General features: G+C 37.7%; 1 protein-coding gene across 1 annotated transcript in view; it reads left to right on the top strand.

Annotated features, from left to right (window-relative positions):
* The window catches only part of focad (focadhesin), a 68162-nt gene that overhangs the window by 48485 nt on the left and 3841 nt on the right, over positions 1-15836 (top strand). The window contains exons 27-40 of the mRNA XM_073813366.1: positions 2888-3035; positions 3161-3280; positions 3412-3534; positions 3669-3746; positions 5439-5510; positions 5604-5706; positions 5792-5872; positions 11814-11942; positions 12412-12527; positions 12976-13236; positions 14384-14473; positions 14848-15025; positions 15171-15268; positions 15551-15802. Of these exons, the coding sequence (XP_073669467.1) occupies positions 2888-3035; positions 3161-3280; positions 3412-3534; positions 3669-3746; positions 5439-5510; positions 5604-5706; positions 5792-5872; positions 11814-11942; positions 12412-12527; positions 12976-13236; positions 14384-14473; positions 14848-15025; positions 15171-15268; positions 15551-15802 (1849 nt within the window). The remainder of the gene's footprint in view (positions 1-2887; positions 3036-3160; positions 3281-3411; positions 3535-3668; positions 3747-5438; positions 5511-5603; positions 5707-5791; positions 5873-11813; positions 11943-12411; positions 12528-12975; positions 13237-14383; positions 14474-14847; positions 15026-15170; positions 15269-15550; positions 15803-15836) is intronic.

Raw genomic sequence — 15836 nt, forward strand, 5'->3', positions numbered from 1 at the left:
TTACCCGTCTGTTAAAAAATTACACTGTAAACATTATTTGCAGCGTTAACTTGGCAAATAACCAAGGTATAAGTGGGATAATCCACGGCTAGCCATGCATTAAAGGGTTTTAATGCACTTCGCCTCTACGTCGTGCATTAAAACCCTTTAATGCATGGCTAGCCGTGGATTATCCCTTACATATAAACAACAAACTGCACATATAAAAAAAAATGCAATTAAACATACTATAAAAGCCTAGGTCCCACTTAATGTCATTCCAAAGAGCCCTTAGTTTAAAACTGAGGTGGTGGGTATATGAAGTCTATGGTTGTAACTATGGTAACAATAAAATGCTAAAAAAAATGTTCCCCTTAATGTCCAAAATCACTGAAATTACAGGGATTTTACACATGAAACAAAAACTAGTACATTACAAAACTAATAGATCTGTGGATTTTAGCTGCTTTCAGTTGACACTTGATCTTTTCTTTTGACTCCATTTTTACGTTATTAAAAAATCTACTTAAATAAGTGACTATTGTATAAACACTTGCCTAGTTTAGGCCATCTTTTGGCGGACCACTGGGGGGGTTTGGCGGACCACTTATGGTCCGCGGACCACACTTTGAGAATTACTGACTTAGACGAATAAATACATACCTATCTTTTTTCAAAGCGTGCACTTAATCTTTGTAGCACATCGTGAATGTGTTAGCATTTAGCCTAGCCCCATTCATTCCTTAGGATCCAAACAGAGATAAATTTAAAAGCCACCAAACACTTCCACGTTTCCCTATTTAAATACATGAGTAGTTACACGAGTAAGTATGGTGGCACAAAAATAAAACATGGCAATTTTTTTAAGCGGATAAAAATGAGAACTATATTGTATGGCCGAAGAGCACTTAGTTTGCAGCACTTCAACCTCGGCGCCCAGTAATATTGACAGAAGTTTAAGCGAAAGGGGGAGTAGTGAGGAGTGATGATGTTACTACATGCACACATTGCGTACAAAGACAAATTAATACAAACCTATCTATTTTCAATGTGTGCACTTAATCTAAAGCCCTATTCGGACGGGATTAGTTTTACAGGGGGACCTCTGAGAAAATCGTGCTTCTCAGAGGTCCTCTGTGTTTTTAATCCCGTCCGAATCGGCCATGTCTGTGTTTTTCTCTGACGACCTCCGTAAGAATTCCAGAGCAATTTACCTACTGTTTTTCATCGAACTCAGAGGTCCTCTGAGAAATTTAATCCCGTCCGGATGCAAATGTCTGTGTTTGCCCGCAATATCTTTTGAAAACGCGGTTCATTTCGTGTTTTGGCCAAAGTGATCTGCCGTAAGGTCTTACTATATTATTGTATTATGTATTATTGTATTTCCTGAGTCCCATTCATTCAGATATGGATGTTTTTTTCGCATTCGGCAAAATAAAATAATTAAATCAAGTTGAATATCAAACACTGTTAAGACATCATTAACGTTATAAGAAACTCCGTTCAAAGTTGTTCAACTCCGGAATGTTAATGTTAATTAATAAAGCTAATAAATTGTTATTAATCATTATTTCTTCATTTCTTTGGGTTTATTATAAGAAGACAGTTATATAAAATACGTAGGCTAACGTTACTTTAGTAGGATTTGTATATTTTATTTTGATTTGTTAAAATGAAATTAATAAATTACATGTTCTGTCATAATTTTACATTGAAAGCAAAATATTAAACATTACAAACACGCGTATCCAGAGCACGTGCTCTTCTGCAACGCCCAAATGCATGAAACAGACACTCCCATCTCTGGAATAGCCTGCATCATTTTAATCCAGTCCGAATCGGTACATAAAATCACAGACGTCCTGGGGGACATGTTGAAACTCAAACGTTGTTTGGAAAACTAATTCCGTCCGAATAATGCTTAAGTTGAGGTAAGAACATATTGAAAAAGTGGTGTTTTGGTAAAATTTTACAAAAAGTAATCCTCACAGCTCCAGTGGGTTAATAAAGGTCTTCTGTGGGTAATCGATGTGGTTTTGTGAGAAAAATATCCTTATTTTTAAACTATAACTAGCTTCTGGTAACAATGACATCTTAGTCACTGCGCAACTTACCCAGGGCCACCAAAGCTCACTTTGAGTCCAAGATGCCGTCGTTACCAAAAGGTAGTTGTTTTAGTTCGTAAAGGTTGAAATATGTATATTTTTCTGAGAAAATCGCATCAATGACCTTTATTAATCCCTTGGAGCCGTGTGAATTATTTCTGTGAAGGATAGACGCACATTTTGGGGGTTTAAAGTCAGAAGTTGTTCCCTGATCCCTGTTTTTTACTATTATAAAGCGTGGGAGAGCAAGACATTTACCAAAATAACTCCATATGTGTTCGTCTGAAAGATGATGGACATATGTATCTCGGATTACTTGAGGGCGAGTAAATCATTCAAGTTCAAGTTCCTTTATTTTATACCCTTGGGTAAATTAGGTTTCAAGTTCACACAGTTCCTCACACACATGTAAACAGACGATAAAAAACAGCACTAAAACAACACTAAAAGGAAAAAAAACATCATAAGAACAATAACATAAAATAACAGCATAAAATATATAAATAAATAATAACAAAAAAATAAATAGAAACCCCTTACTATGCCTTTAAAATTATTCATGTGATTATTCACAGCTGGGACAAAGCTGTTCTTAAATTGTTTTGTTTTGCAATGTGGTACTGTAAACTGTCGATTTGATGGGAGAAATTGAAACTCATTATACAGGGGGTAATGCCTGTCTACTGAAAATCATGGGGTAATTTTGATATTTGGCTGAAGTATCCATATAATGGCAGCTAAAAAGACAGCTCTGCAGTGGTTTAAACTGACAAAATTGTATTTGTTGTCCTTCTCTGTCGCAGTGCTGGTTGTGTATTAGGTGTTGGGTTAGTCTTGAGTTCTCTCAGCAGTAGTCAGTCTGAACGCGAGCGATCCCGTGTGTCTCTCACACTGGACAGACTTCTGCAGACCTTTCAGGACAGCAGCAGCATGAGCCGTATGCAACAGGAGGTCAGTCACAGTCCAAACGCTCCTTCAAATTCTTTGTATGGAAAACAACACCACAAACATCTATTTTGGAGAGGAATTTATTTTGATGCATTTAAGGATTTCTTGTGTTTTTTGTCTAATATCAGGTTTTGGCCTTTTCTGTGGCATGTGTTGGAGTATCAGCATTTAGCTCAGGCATTATTGAGGCCAGTAAGGCAGAAGAAACCATGAACATGCTTCGCTCTCTGACAGAAGAAAGCCAACAGGTCAGCAATGAGATGATAAAAAAAAAATACTAGAAGAATAATACTTTGTTACATTTAGGATTGCATAGGTTTTAGGATAGAAAACACATTTATATAATATACTTACTTTATGTATTTTTTGCGCTTTTCAGACACCAGGCTTTGCTCTGGCATTGGGGCTGATGGTTAATGGTCTCTCTTCCTGTGGTCATGGTAAAGCTGTCGACATCCAACCTCGTCTGCTAGCAGCCTGGACCAAGATATTGTTGGCAGAGGTGATATATTAACAATAAATGGTGTAATTAAATTAATTAAGTAATATTAATTGTTAATACATTTCTTATTTATTTTTATATATTTTACTATACACATTAAATTGGACTGTAATCTCAATTTTTGTATTTCTCAGGGTTGTCCCACAATGCAGAGGCTGTCTGCCCTTAATGGACTGGTTGCTTTGGTTGGATCTGAGACTGCTCTCATTCAGGTAATTTAATATGTAAAACCAACAGGAACCCTTGGAACATAGGTCAGAAGTAACCAAACATTCTCTTAGATATCTGTCAGCAAGTAATTCTCAATTGGTGTCCAATATAGATGAAGAGTCTGGCAACAGGCCCAAATCAGTGAAATAAATCTTTTCACGTCTAGAATTGTATTCAACAAAACATTGTTGCTCCCTGTTTCTAAAAATCACAAAATTATGCCATTCTCATATAACCACTGCCCTTATTTTACCCCACATCTGTGCCAGACTGGTTTTTGTGTGGCAATTACACTCTTCTGTGCCCACCCACTTTCCAGACACACACACATACACAGACCGAATCCTGTCTCGCCTATTTAAATGCAAATGCCACCCTACTTGGAAGGTGGCCAGGAAGTGTTGCCATAGTAACGGCAGTCTGGAAGGATTTTCTCTCAGTGTGAATCGGAGCCTTGTGAGGGTCTCGGATTACTCTGCCGCCCCTCAGATGAAAAGATTTGTGTAAATGCGCCTTTAAGCAACTTAAAGTCACTGAATAAACACTTTAAATACATTTCAGAGCATTCAGACACCCACACAATTAGATTGATTCTCGAGGGGAAGCCTGGGATCAAAATCTTGAATGTAACTGCACATTTAGCTGCTGCCTATTTTTCTGGCAAAGCCCAACTTGTTTCTAAGCTGCTAATTAACAAGATCTAAATGAAACGTACAGATTTATTTAAGCCCTGTTTAGTAATATTGTCTTCCACTTTGTTTGACCCAAATTATCGTTGTCCACTGGGGATAGATTTAGGCATTGCAGTTACATGATTTGACCACATGAGGGTACTCTGAATTCAAAATAATCCAATGCACTGTAATAAATGCTAGGTTTGAAGAGAAGTGAATCTTTTGGGACAGTTTAAGCTTGTAAAGCTGAATTCGATAACTCATCCAAAAATGGATGAAATTTCTGTCATCATTTACTCACTCTCATGTTGTTACAAATCTGTATAAATGTCTTTGTTCTGATGAACACAAAGGAAGATATTTTGAGGAATGTTTGTAACCAAACCGATCAGAGGCCCCATTCACTTCCATAGTATTCTTTTGACCTACTATGAAAGTGAATGGGGCTTTTATGTTTGGTGACAAACTTCTTAAAATATCTTCCTTTGTGTTCATCGGAACAAAGAAACGAATATGGGTTTGTAACAACGTGAGAAAATGATGACAGATTTTTCGTGAACTATCCCTTTAAATACTTGCAAAGCTAAAAAATTTGTTTACAACTTGTTTTCTATCTGAATTTGTACTTAACAGCAAGAGATAAACAAATAAAATGTAGAAATTTACCAGTGAAATGAAGAGTGATGCTAGGGTTTTGTTGTTTGTTGCGATGTATGGGTAAATAAAGACATTCATTAAACATTATTAAAAATATTTTAAGGCATATCCAAATAAAAAAAGATAATAAATAAATGTTTGTTTTGTATGCAGATATATATTCATAGGATTTTACACATCACATTATTATCAGGCACAGGATTTCTGTAGCTCAAATGAGTACAGCATGGAGCCGCATTTGATTCCCAGGAAATCCACAAAAACTCCTAAAATGTATGGCTGACAGTTTCCTTGGTTTAAAGCGTCTGCTGAAGTAGATAAATGCCTTTGACATTTAGAAAAGTGTTTTCGTGTCTTCATTAGCTAAAGTGTGAATCCGAGCAGTCCTCACAACAGCAGGGCAGACTGAATGAGGTCATCCGAGCTATTACACAGGTAAGCGTTTTTTACACTGTGCTTAGATCAGTTAATCTGGTTTGATCGATTTAAACATGGTGCTGTATACTAATTAAGCATCTAATGTACTAGATCATCACCTTCTCGGGAACAATTGGTCTGCAGTCGAATGGGGCCTGTCTGCTTGGACACCTGCACCTGGCCCAAATGTGCAGTAGCCACAGTCGAACCGCAGGTGATTATGTTTAATACTTTATTATTGATATTAATATTATAACTAACATTCAGAGCTAACACTCTTTTTCATTCGTTTCTCACAGTTCCTCAAGACTTTGGATATCTCCCAGAGAAAAGTGTCATCAGAGCAATTGTGGACTTCCTCACTGAAGCAGGGAGGAAAGGTAATGATGTATTAGTGAATTTAATTTAGCTTTTTTATTTTCTTTATTATTTGTTTTCATTCTTTCATTAATATATCATTTAATTCAAATTTGAAATTCAGGCATATCTAAATAATGTTATATGCAAACAAGCATTTTTTAGGGGTACCAAAGTTAACTGATATAATTTAAATATGATTAAAACTAATATGTTTCTCGGATGTCCAGCGTTATAGCCGTCTATTGGCAGTTTTGTTTTATCTTTTCATTTATGTCCAGTTTTTTTATTATTCATTTACCGCATACCCAGCAGGATATATACAGTACAACTGTATGCTATAACAATACATATTAAAAGTTTGTGTAAAGTCATTTCAGAGAATTGCTTCTAAACACATTAAAAATGTTAGAAATGTATTGTTGAAACGCATTACAAAGATGTAGTACTGAATTGTGGAATTACATCGGTAAACAGTTTCTCCACTTTTCTGTGTTCAGCATTATGAAGGTGGGGATAAAACTAGACTTTATTTGTTAAACTGTTAAAAACGAATTAGTTTGTTATTTGTAAATACATACACGAATTAAATTTTGTGATTTGTATTTTTTTTTTATTTGGTTTGATGCCACGAAAATTATTGTCAACTTATTATTTTTGGGTTTGGTATTTGAGAATAACACTGGGCCAAGCCAGATAACCCACAGTCTGGAGCACTATCAGATGTGTTTTGAATGCGTTTTAAGTAAGGGATAATGTATAGGCAGCCCATTGTTTTTGCAGAAATAAGCACTGTAATTGGGACCCTATGCGAAGCTGAGGGTCTAGTATCACTCTGAAGGGGCTTATGTAAGGGATAATGTAGAGGCAGCCGGTAGTTATCGGGAAATAAGCCCCGACAGTGTGATCAGGACCCGACGCGAAGTGGAGGGTCTTGTATCACACTGAAGGGGCTTATTTCACGATAACTATCGGCTGCCTCTACATTATCCCGCTTATTACACGGCTACTTGTCACATAAGAAAAAAAACGGACATTAAAATGAATTTGAAACATTTTATTGGCATATTTGTTTTAAATTAACATTTTAATCCTTCCGCGAAACTTTGCACAGATGCATAAAATGATCGTAATACCTTATTAAGATCCTCTGCTTCATACTTGTCTGTCTCCATTTTTTCTCTTTTAGCCAGTCTTTGAGAAGTTTAAATGCCCATTCTGTATTTTTTTGTGTGTTGGCTTCGTAGCTGTCATCCTCTATTTTGACAAGTTCTGTCTCAGTAAGCTGTCTGTGTCTTGTCGTGGTTGTCCAGTGTTTGTCACAAGATGGCGCCAAACAGTAATCTTTATTGATCTTTATTGGCGCGGAGTGATTTTACTCATACAAGTAGTACCGGCTATGCGTTATTACTTTGGAGCGGTTATTATTTGAAAAGAACGAACCTGCAAATGTCTCAACTGACCAATCAGAATCAAGCATTCCAGAGAGCCGTGTAATAATTCACGATAACAACCAGTTCCTGTACATTATCCCGCTTAATACACTGCTATTTAGCCCATAAGTAAGGTAAGGAACATTAAAGATACAATTTGTAGAATCCACCGCTAGAGGGCGCCAGATCAAAATCATAACAATGACGTAGATTACCGTACCGGAGTTTAAGCCGCATCATATAAAAATGCATCATTAAGACAAAGAACAGACATTTAATCTGGAAAGGCAAGTTATTCAACTAAACAATAGCAGACAGAACAGCAGGCTGAATAGATGTCTGTACGTTAAAAGTAATATTATCAGTTATTTAAACGATAAACCATAGCATACAGAACTTACCTTGAAGGTTGAATGGGCTAAATTAACCAAACAAGCCAACTAGCGCGAAGTTGCATACTCGTCATTCTACATTACAGAATCCATTGAATTGCATAATTACAGAAGCAGCATATGGTGGACTCTCACGGCTGTAGACGGTAATGTTGTCTCTTGCCTCATTAATGTCAAAATTAATTCATACTGACTTACAAGGCGCACCTGATTGTAAGACGCAGCACCAGCCAAGTTATGAAAAAAACGCGGCTTATAGACCAAAAATACGGTAATGACGTTCTGAAGAACCGTGGAATGATGGGATTTGTTGTATTTAACTCAACTGATGATTGCCATCAATCAGACAGGAACGAAAAATCATGTTAACGCATGAGGTAAAGTAATGAAGTTTTATAAATGTTGCGTTTGATAACATCGTTTTATTCATTACGTAAGGTTTCATGTAGTGTTCAAAATGAAATTGTTAGTCATAGATGTTACAGTATAAGTCCAATTCAATGGTGTGTTAACACAGCACAAAATTAAAGGTGACATAGAATGATTAAACGGAGTATTTATCCTTGTTCTGTGATGTGACATGTAGACAAAAACATTTTTGTTTGGGTCTGTAATGCCTTAGAAGCTTCCTAAAAACCTCTCTCAGATAGCTCTATTAGGGTGGGGGATTTTAAACAAGTGGTTTTGCACCTATTTGGCTCCCCCTACTGGCTTAACTTGCAATCTCATTACTGATTGGCTGACTTTGCTGCCACTCAAAAAATGTAGCCAAGTGGAGGGGCAGTTAGATGCCTGTGATGTCATAAGCATCAGTTTTTCAGATTGGGCTGTTTTCTGGCTGACATTTCTAAAAGAGGAATTACTATGAGACTGAGATGTTTAGCATGTATAGCACTTTTTGTATGTTTGTGAATGTGGGTAGACTACCATTATTCAACAAAGACAAGGTAAAAAAGATCAACAAACTTACCATAAACTTTAGTAATTGTCCACGACACTGTTGACATGTGGTTTCTACGTCATTAAAGGTGGTAACCAAGGATAACGTGGATATTAATGTCATTAGTCCCTTTCACATATAGGGCCCTATCTTGCACCCAGCGCAATTGACTTTGTCAGTGACACATGTATCATTTGTATTTTGCACCGGCGCCCAGCGGGTTTTTCCCTCCACAGACGCACGTCGGCAAACTAGGGAATGAACTTGCGCTCCCTGGGCGGTTCAGCGCAAAAAAGGAGGCGTGTTGCGGCGCAAACCATGCCTGATGCTATTTTGCAATTGCGCCACTGACCAGAAAAAAAAAGTTTAAAGTCAGTGGCGCGTTGCGCGTTGTTCATTACATGCTATTTTAAGGGCGCATGCTTGACCATAATGTATAGCGTGCACAACGCGCATACACTTTGCATCTAATCTACACAGATGCAACAGTTATTTTTGCAAATCATAAATTGTTACACTTAAAAATATTAATACACGAGATAAGGGAAATCATAGTGGTGAGCATTGTGGTGATAGTTTTTATTTATTGTGTGGCTGCGTTAAAAAAATTCTCATGCAAATAACGATTAAAATATTTTCATAAGTTTGTTGTGTGGCTGTATTACGTTTATTTTATGTAAATAATAATTAAAATGTTTTCATAAGAAACCTTAATGTATATGAACTTGATTTGTAAGAGTACTTTGGGGTTGGACCTTGCTTGCGTTTCTTGGGTCCGATTTCAAAGCCCCCAAACCCTTTCACCGGTGAGGGTGGACGCAGCGATGTCCTCTGCTGGCGTCTTTGTAGAGGCAGATCCACCTCCCGTTACACGGCGTGCCCGATTTATGCTGGCAAGCTTGGGATTCCCCCGTCTCCTGACATCATTGTAGCGCTTGGCGCAACGATGGGGATGTCAGCTAATGAGACTGGCTATTTCCTCTCACACCTGTTTAACCGATGCTGATTTGGGCGGGTTTCTCCCATCCCCATACAAAACAACTTATGTTTGTTAGCTTTGACTGCTCTTACAAGAACGTGGGTCTCCTCGGCTGTGAACCGCTCCTGGCGTACGCCTGGTAAATCAGTCATAATAATAGCAACCCGCCGTGGAACTTGCGCCCTTGCGTTTAAAGGGAATGTTGGATAGCGTTCTGATTGGTTTATTTGACGTTATGCCCAAACCACACCTATGAATAATGAACCTACTTCAGACCAACCCCTTATTGATTTGCGCCCGGCGCCGGGAAAATAGCAACAGCGCCCAAGATCCGCCCACAAACTCACTGGCGCTTCGCACTTGCGTTTCAGATCGTTAAAATAGGGCCCATACAGTCTTTACTGGTAATTTACTGGTAAATTGCAGTTAACATGTCATGTGTGAACAGAACCTTTCCGGTAAATCAGTGCCCCAATTTACCAGTAAGACAGGTTGTAAGATTACCAGTAATTTACCGGTAAGCGCTATGTGTGAACGAAAAATATAGGATTACCGGCATTTAGAACGGACGACGTCAGACCGCGCTGACAGATCGGGCCAATCAGAACGTTTTTAAACAGATGACGCGTTTACCACCGCACTGTTTAAGTTTGTTTCCACACCCATGCTGCTATAAAGTCGAGCACAACTGAAGTTAACATCCACATTTCTTCAAAGTTGTTTAAAACCGCTTACCATATATTTGCCAAATTGCCGACGTGCTTAGCACACCCTCAGTGAAGCCTAATGTGCAAACACAGGTTCCGTTTGACGCCGCCTAACCTAATGTTGTTTGGTCACGAGCAACTTCGCGACCGTTTGCCACAGATGTGAAAACAACAAAATACGGAACGACGATATTAGGTCATAACCTGCCATTGTGTACAAATACGACACGGAGCTCGCGGCCGCGCGCCACAGGTAACTTCCGCTTTCTCTCCGAGTTTACCGGTATTTTGATACTGATGTGTGAATGATGTCTTACTGGTAAAAAGACGGAACGTCACTGCATGTGTGAACAGCACATTTTTGTATTTACTGGTAAATTCGTTCTGGTAAATTCATGGTCATTTACTAGAATTACTGTATGAAAGAGCCTATTGACAGGCGACTGCACTGTCCCATGTCACTGTTTAGAAAGGCAATTTTCTCATAATTTAGAAGTAGTTGGAAACATTAGAGATATTGTTAGTAATCAGCTGGACAAAATATAGTACTGTGCAAAAGTCTTATGCTGCGTTTACACCAACCGCATTTCAGGCATCTTCCGCGCCACGCTAAATGTCTCATCTGCGCCACGGGACCTCCAGACGCCCGTCAGCGCGTCTTCAGATTGAATTACATTGAAATCACTACCGCGTCTGGTGCAAACGCAGCATTAGTCCACCATCACCAGCTTTGTTTTTTTAGCAAAGTTTAAATGTCTGTCCATATTTATTTTTCACTCTATTTTAAGATACAAATTGAAAATACAAACTAAATTAAAAACAATTTTCAGAACTAAATTTCTTCTTCAGGCATCAGTCAGTATTTAGTGTGACCTCTCTTGGCACTAAACACATCTTGAGCTTTTTTGAGAAGACTGAAGTCCTGAAGTCATTCGATTAGAATTAGAAATTAGGATTTAATTTAATTTAGGTTTATGAGATCCTGCAGTTGCCTGCTATTGCTCAAGTGGAAGGGGAGTTTACTCTAAATACTTAATACTTCAGCTTATACTATTAGTCTGTTTTTAATACTACATACATTTTCTGGTTGTATTCTAAAAAAAGAGGCTGAAAAATAATTATATATGATCACTACAATTGCAAAAGCAACATATTCATTCAAAATCGTATTGCAAAATCATACAAATTGTACCTTTAAATGTTAATTTGAAATATTTTATTTGCTCATTTATAATGAATGCAGATATTCCACAAGGATTTAAGATAAGACGCTCAAATGTCATGAACAAAAATCTGTAAATATAATGTCATGTTATTAAAAGACATATTTATATTTATTTTTTGTGTAATATTAAATTGTACCTGTCAAAATGATTTCAGCCATCCGTGTTACCATGTGTTGTTAGTATTGAGTGGTTGTTATCTGGGAATAATGTTGTGACTGGCCAATCAGAATCAAGCATTCCAACGAGCCGTGTAATAAATGTTTTAATGCTTTAATGATTCTGTGCAGGGCCTGAATTTACCTCATCACACTTTGTGAAGACAGTTTTGGCAACGTTGGCCACAGTGGGCGGAAGTTTCCAGTATCCTCCCATAAACTGGAGCGCAATTCTGTCCCCGCTGATGAGACTCAATTTTGGTGAGTTCTTCCTGGTAATCGTCTAGCTCCGACATTTAATTGTGCAAGGCACTTTTGTACACATCTGTTCTACAGACATTACCACACGTCAAGTCTTTGTGCGCTAAATTGTTTGGCAACCATAGACAGTACACATTTGAGCTAATGAACTGTGGCAGAAAATTTGAATTTGAATTGCTTCGATGATATACATTATGCCTTGTATTGTATTGCTCTTGCCTCCATTTAGTAAAAGCCTCTTAAAGTTTTATGTAATAGTGATTTTATGGTTATATTTTACATTTTATGATTAATAAAGTTTTAGTGCCTAACCATAATAAAATCTATGCACGGCTTCTTATGGCTTACTGCTTTAGAGGGTATTAGGAATAATACAGGATGGGGAAGAAAATCGGTTGTATTAAATTGTTTAAGATGGTTTGTGAGTATTTGTTGTCACTTGTACATGTGTAAACTCTGCCTTCTCTAGGTGAAGAGGTCCAACATCACTGTTTAGAGTTAGCCACCACTCAGGTCCAGACCTCCCAAAGTGCCTCACTTTTCCTCTGCATTTGGATCGCGCCACCCCTTGTTCATAGCTTAAGTGTATGTATCATTTTATTCAATATTGAAGAGGCCTTGGAGACAGATTTGTGGTTTTCTTAGTGTGATTGTGTCTCAAGTTATGTATGTCTCTTTAGAAATAGTGTAGATCAGATACAGATACCCCAAACATGTGTTTTACACGACAATCTTAATGTATGAATGGCTTAACATTTAGATAATAAATTATCAAACCAAGTAGCATTTATTGAAATGGACAGCACAAGCACACATTAATCATGATTGTGGCAAATAGTAATTAGAAAATTTATTATACTGTATTTCAGTTGCACTACTTTTTATATTTTTTATATAAGTATAGCCATTTTCTTATTGTTGATGTGAATGCCATAAGCTATTATAAATGTCACCTCTTATCAAATTCCATTAGTAAATTCTATTTCCTGCTCATCTCGTATAATATTAAAAATGTCTCTGTACTATACTGTAGCTTCGAACTAGGGCTTACCTATACGAGTGTTTGGGCTCCTGGATGAAACATGTGGCTGAAGACAAACTGCAGGTATATTTGGACAGTCTGGCAACCCAACAGTTCGAGGCCGACACGCGTCCCCATCGCCTGCCCCTCTGCCTCTCCATCCTTCGTGGCCTTTCCAAAGCCATGGCCGTTCCCAACCCTCCCCAGAGCTGCTGGAGCAACCTGTGCTCCACCACGGAAAAGATCTACAACCTCTTACCTGATAACATACAGGTTTATCTTATCATCTCCTTACATAAGATTTCTGATGTGTTATTGTCACTGCAAAAGGATAATTATCTCACCTAAAGCGTGAACAAGAAAAACATTTTCTGTTGATGTTAGATGTAGTATATTTGAAGAGTTTGGTTCCAAAACGCAATAAATCCATTTGGACTAATTTCGGTAAAAGGAAACTTTCACATAGCATCTTTGTTATAATAACATGATTTTTTTTTTCAAAATGCTATAAATATATTGAATCAATATATAAATGTGCAAGCATCTTTGCTAGGGCTGGGTATCGATTCAGATGTCCCAGATCGATTCAATTTCGATTCACAAGCAACAAATCGATTCGATTCCGATTCTCGATTCAATTTTCGATTCCGGTTCTCGGGATGCTTCCATACCTCTTACTTTTTATGTTTAGGTGGCATCAACGTCGATGAAGCACCTAAAACCGCCATTTTAAGCACTGAATTAAAGAATGACAGGCTCCTTGGTAACATCGCGCAAGGCAAAAAAAGAGGGTGAAGAAGACTTGTAATTTGATAAACGTTAATCTTACGTTAATTTTTTGCAGGAAAAAAATCTATTCTGCTCTTTGAGAATCGATTCTGAATCGACCACGTATAAAAAAAACGATTAATCGAAAAATCGACGGGGGGGACGTCATCCCTGAACTTTTTTGACAGCGATCAGCTGTAAAATATTTTGGTCCTGCTCGTTTTTCGTTGACTTTGCGGAAAAAATGGAAAGTTTTTCATAAGATCCCCTGGACTCAATGTGTTAGCATGACAGAAGGAAAACTAGGATTCTGTGTTTATTCAAAGCTCCACCATTATTGTTTACAATGCGTGGAATGGTTCGCTGTGAATTGTTGAGTGGATTTATTGCATTCTGCAGAGAAGGAGGACTGGTGTTTATTGCGTTTTGGGGGGAAAAGGGAGAAAATATGACAGAATAATACGGCGGATATCCGATTTTGCATAAAATGAAGAATTTACTTTTAACAACGACCTGATACAATACTGATTTTGGAGGTAACCATTTTTTTAAATGCTGTTTATTGCATTTTGGAACCAAACTCTTCATTTTATAGTAATACAACAATTTGTAGTTCATGTTAATGACACAATGTTATTGTGCGTGTTTGTAGGCTGGTGAGGTGGAGCTGTACGAAGGAATATGTTTGTGTCTATCCGAACTGAGTGACACTGAGATTGACCGCATAGTCAAAGTTACCGAGGTATATCTACTCTAGTAACATATATTTATGATTTGGACCATTTTGAATGAAGTATAAATTTATTATTCAGATTTTAAAAAAATGTTTTTAGTCATGAGACACTATTCTGCTTAATTAACTTTTCAGGGTTAATAGATTAGATTATAACATGAGTTTTCATCCTTTTTATGATTATATCAATTTATGATAATAGCACAGAGAAGCCTCTTCTGTATTGAGATGTAAAATGTAATGCAACAGCCAACCCAGAGCAATTTGCAAGTTAAATTTGAGGTTCAAAGGTACTGTCGATTGACAAAGGCTACTGCCAATGAATCATGTACAACCAAAACAATCTGCTCAGATTTTCTCTTGTTCTTGGACGCCCTCTACAGGCTAATTTGGAAAAAACAGCTTTCATCCTTTCCTACCTGATTTCTAAAGGCAGAGTCCCCCTCCTTGGTCTTAATGATGTCATCAGTACCATTCTTCAGATGGGAAATAAGGAACGAATCAGCTGGCTTCTCCTGCAGGGCCTCCACCAGTCACGGTTCGCCTCCAGTGCCAATACAGGTAATGAATACAATAAAGCAAATGGTAATGCATCATTTTGTACATACAGTTTTTAAAGTATAATTATATATAACTTCACGTGTCTCTTCTATGATTAATCTGAGTGGTTTGGGAAGCAAATTTCAACGTTTTGTTTATTTTTCAGGTGTCTCCAAGAGAATGGAGTGGCTTTTGGAGCTAATGGGCCATATCAGAAATGTTGCATACGGATCTTCCTCGGTTAAATGCGTCAATGTTACAGAGGTGTGTATGTGTTTATAAAAATAATCTACAAAATCGCTTAGTTTTACTTTACCAGACACTGTTTTAGGTTGCTTTACAATTATATTTGTGCATATGCCCTTCTGTGCTGCAGTCATTTTACTATATTTGAAAAGTTGCTTTACTCTAGGCCCTAAACATAAAACACTCTACCACAGGTTTATCAATGCCATCAAAATGGCAGTTTCTGTAGTAGCATTGAGGAAAGTTTCTCCTGATCATACAATAATGCTTCCTGTCTTTTTTTTGTTTGTTTGTTTCCAGGGCACTGATTTTCTGCTGAATGTGTTTGCTGTAGCAGTGGCATCTTGGGCTGACCATTGTGCACCCGTTCTGGTTGGCATCAGAGCCCAGTGGTTTCCGTGGCGACAGTCCTCTCAGACGTTGGACCTGTTTCATGACCTGTATGTGAACCCAGCCTCCACAGAGCTGTCTGTGGCATCGTGCCAAATTGCAATCCCATACAGCATTAAGGAACTACTTTCCAAGGAGCCATGGAAGTCCCAGTTACAAAAAGTATGGCTTGTTCTAATGTGATTGACATATCTTT

The sequence above is a fragment of the Paramisgurnus dabryanus genome, chromosome 2, assembly GCF_030506205.2.
Source record: "Paramisgurnus dabryanus chromosome 2, PD_genome_1.1, whole genome shotgun sequence".
Classification (NCBI taxonomy): domain Eukaryota; kingdom Metazoa; phylum Chordata; class Actinopteri; order Cypriniformes; family Cobitidae; genus Paramisgurnus; species Paramisgurnus dabryanus.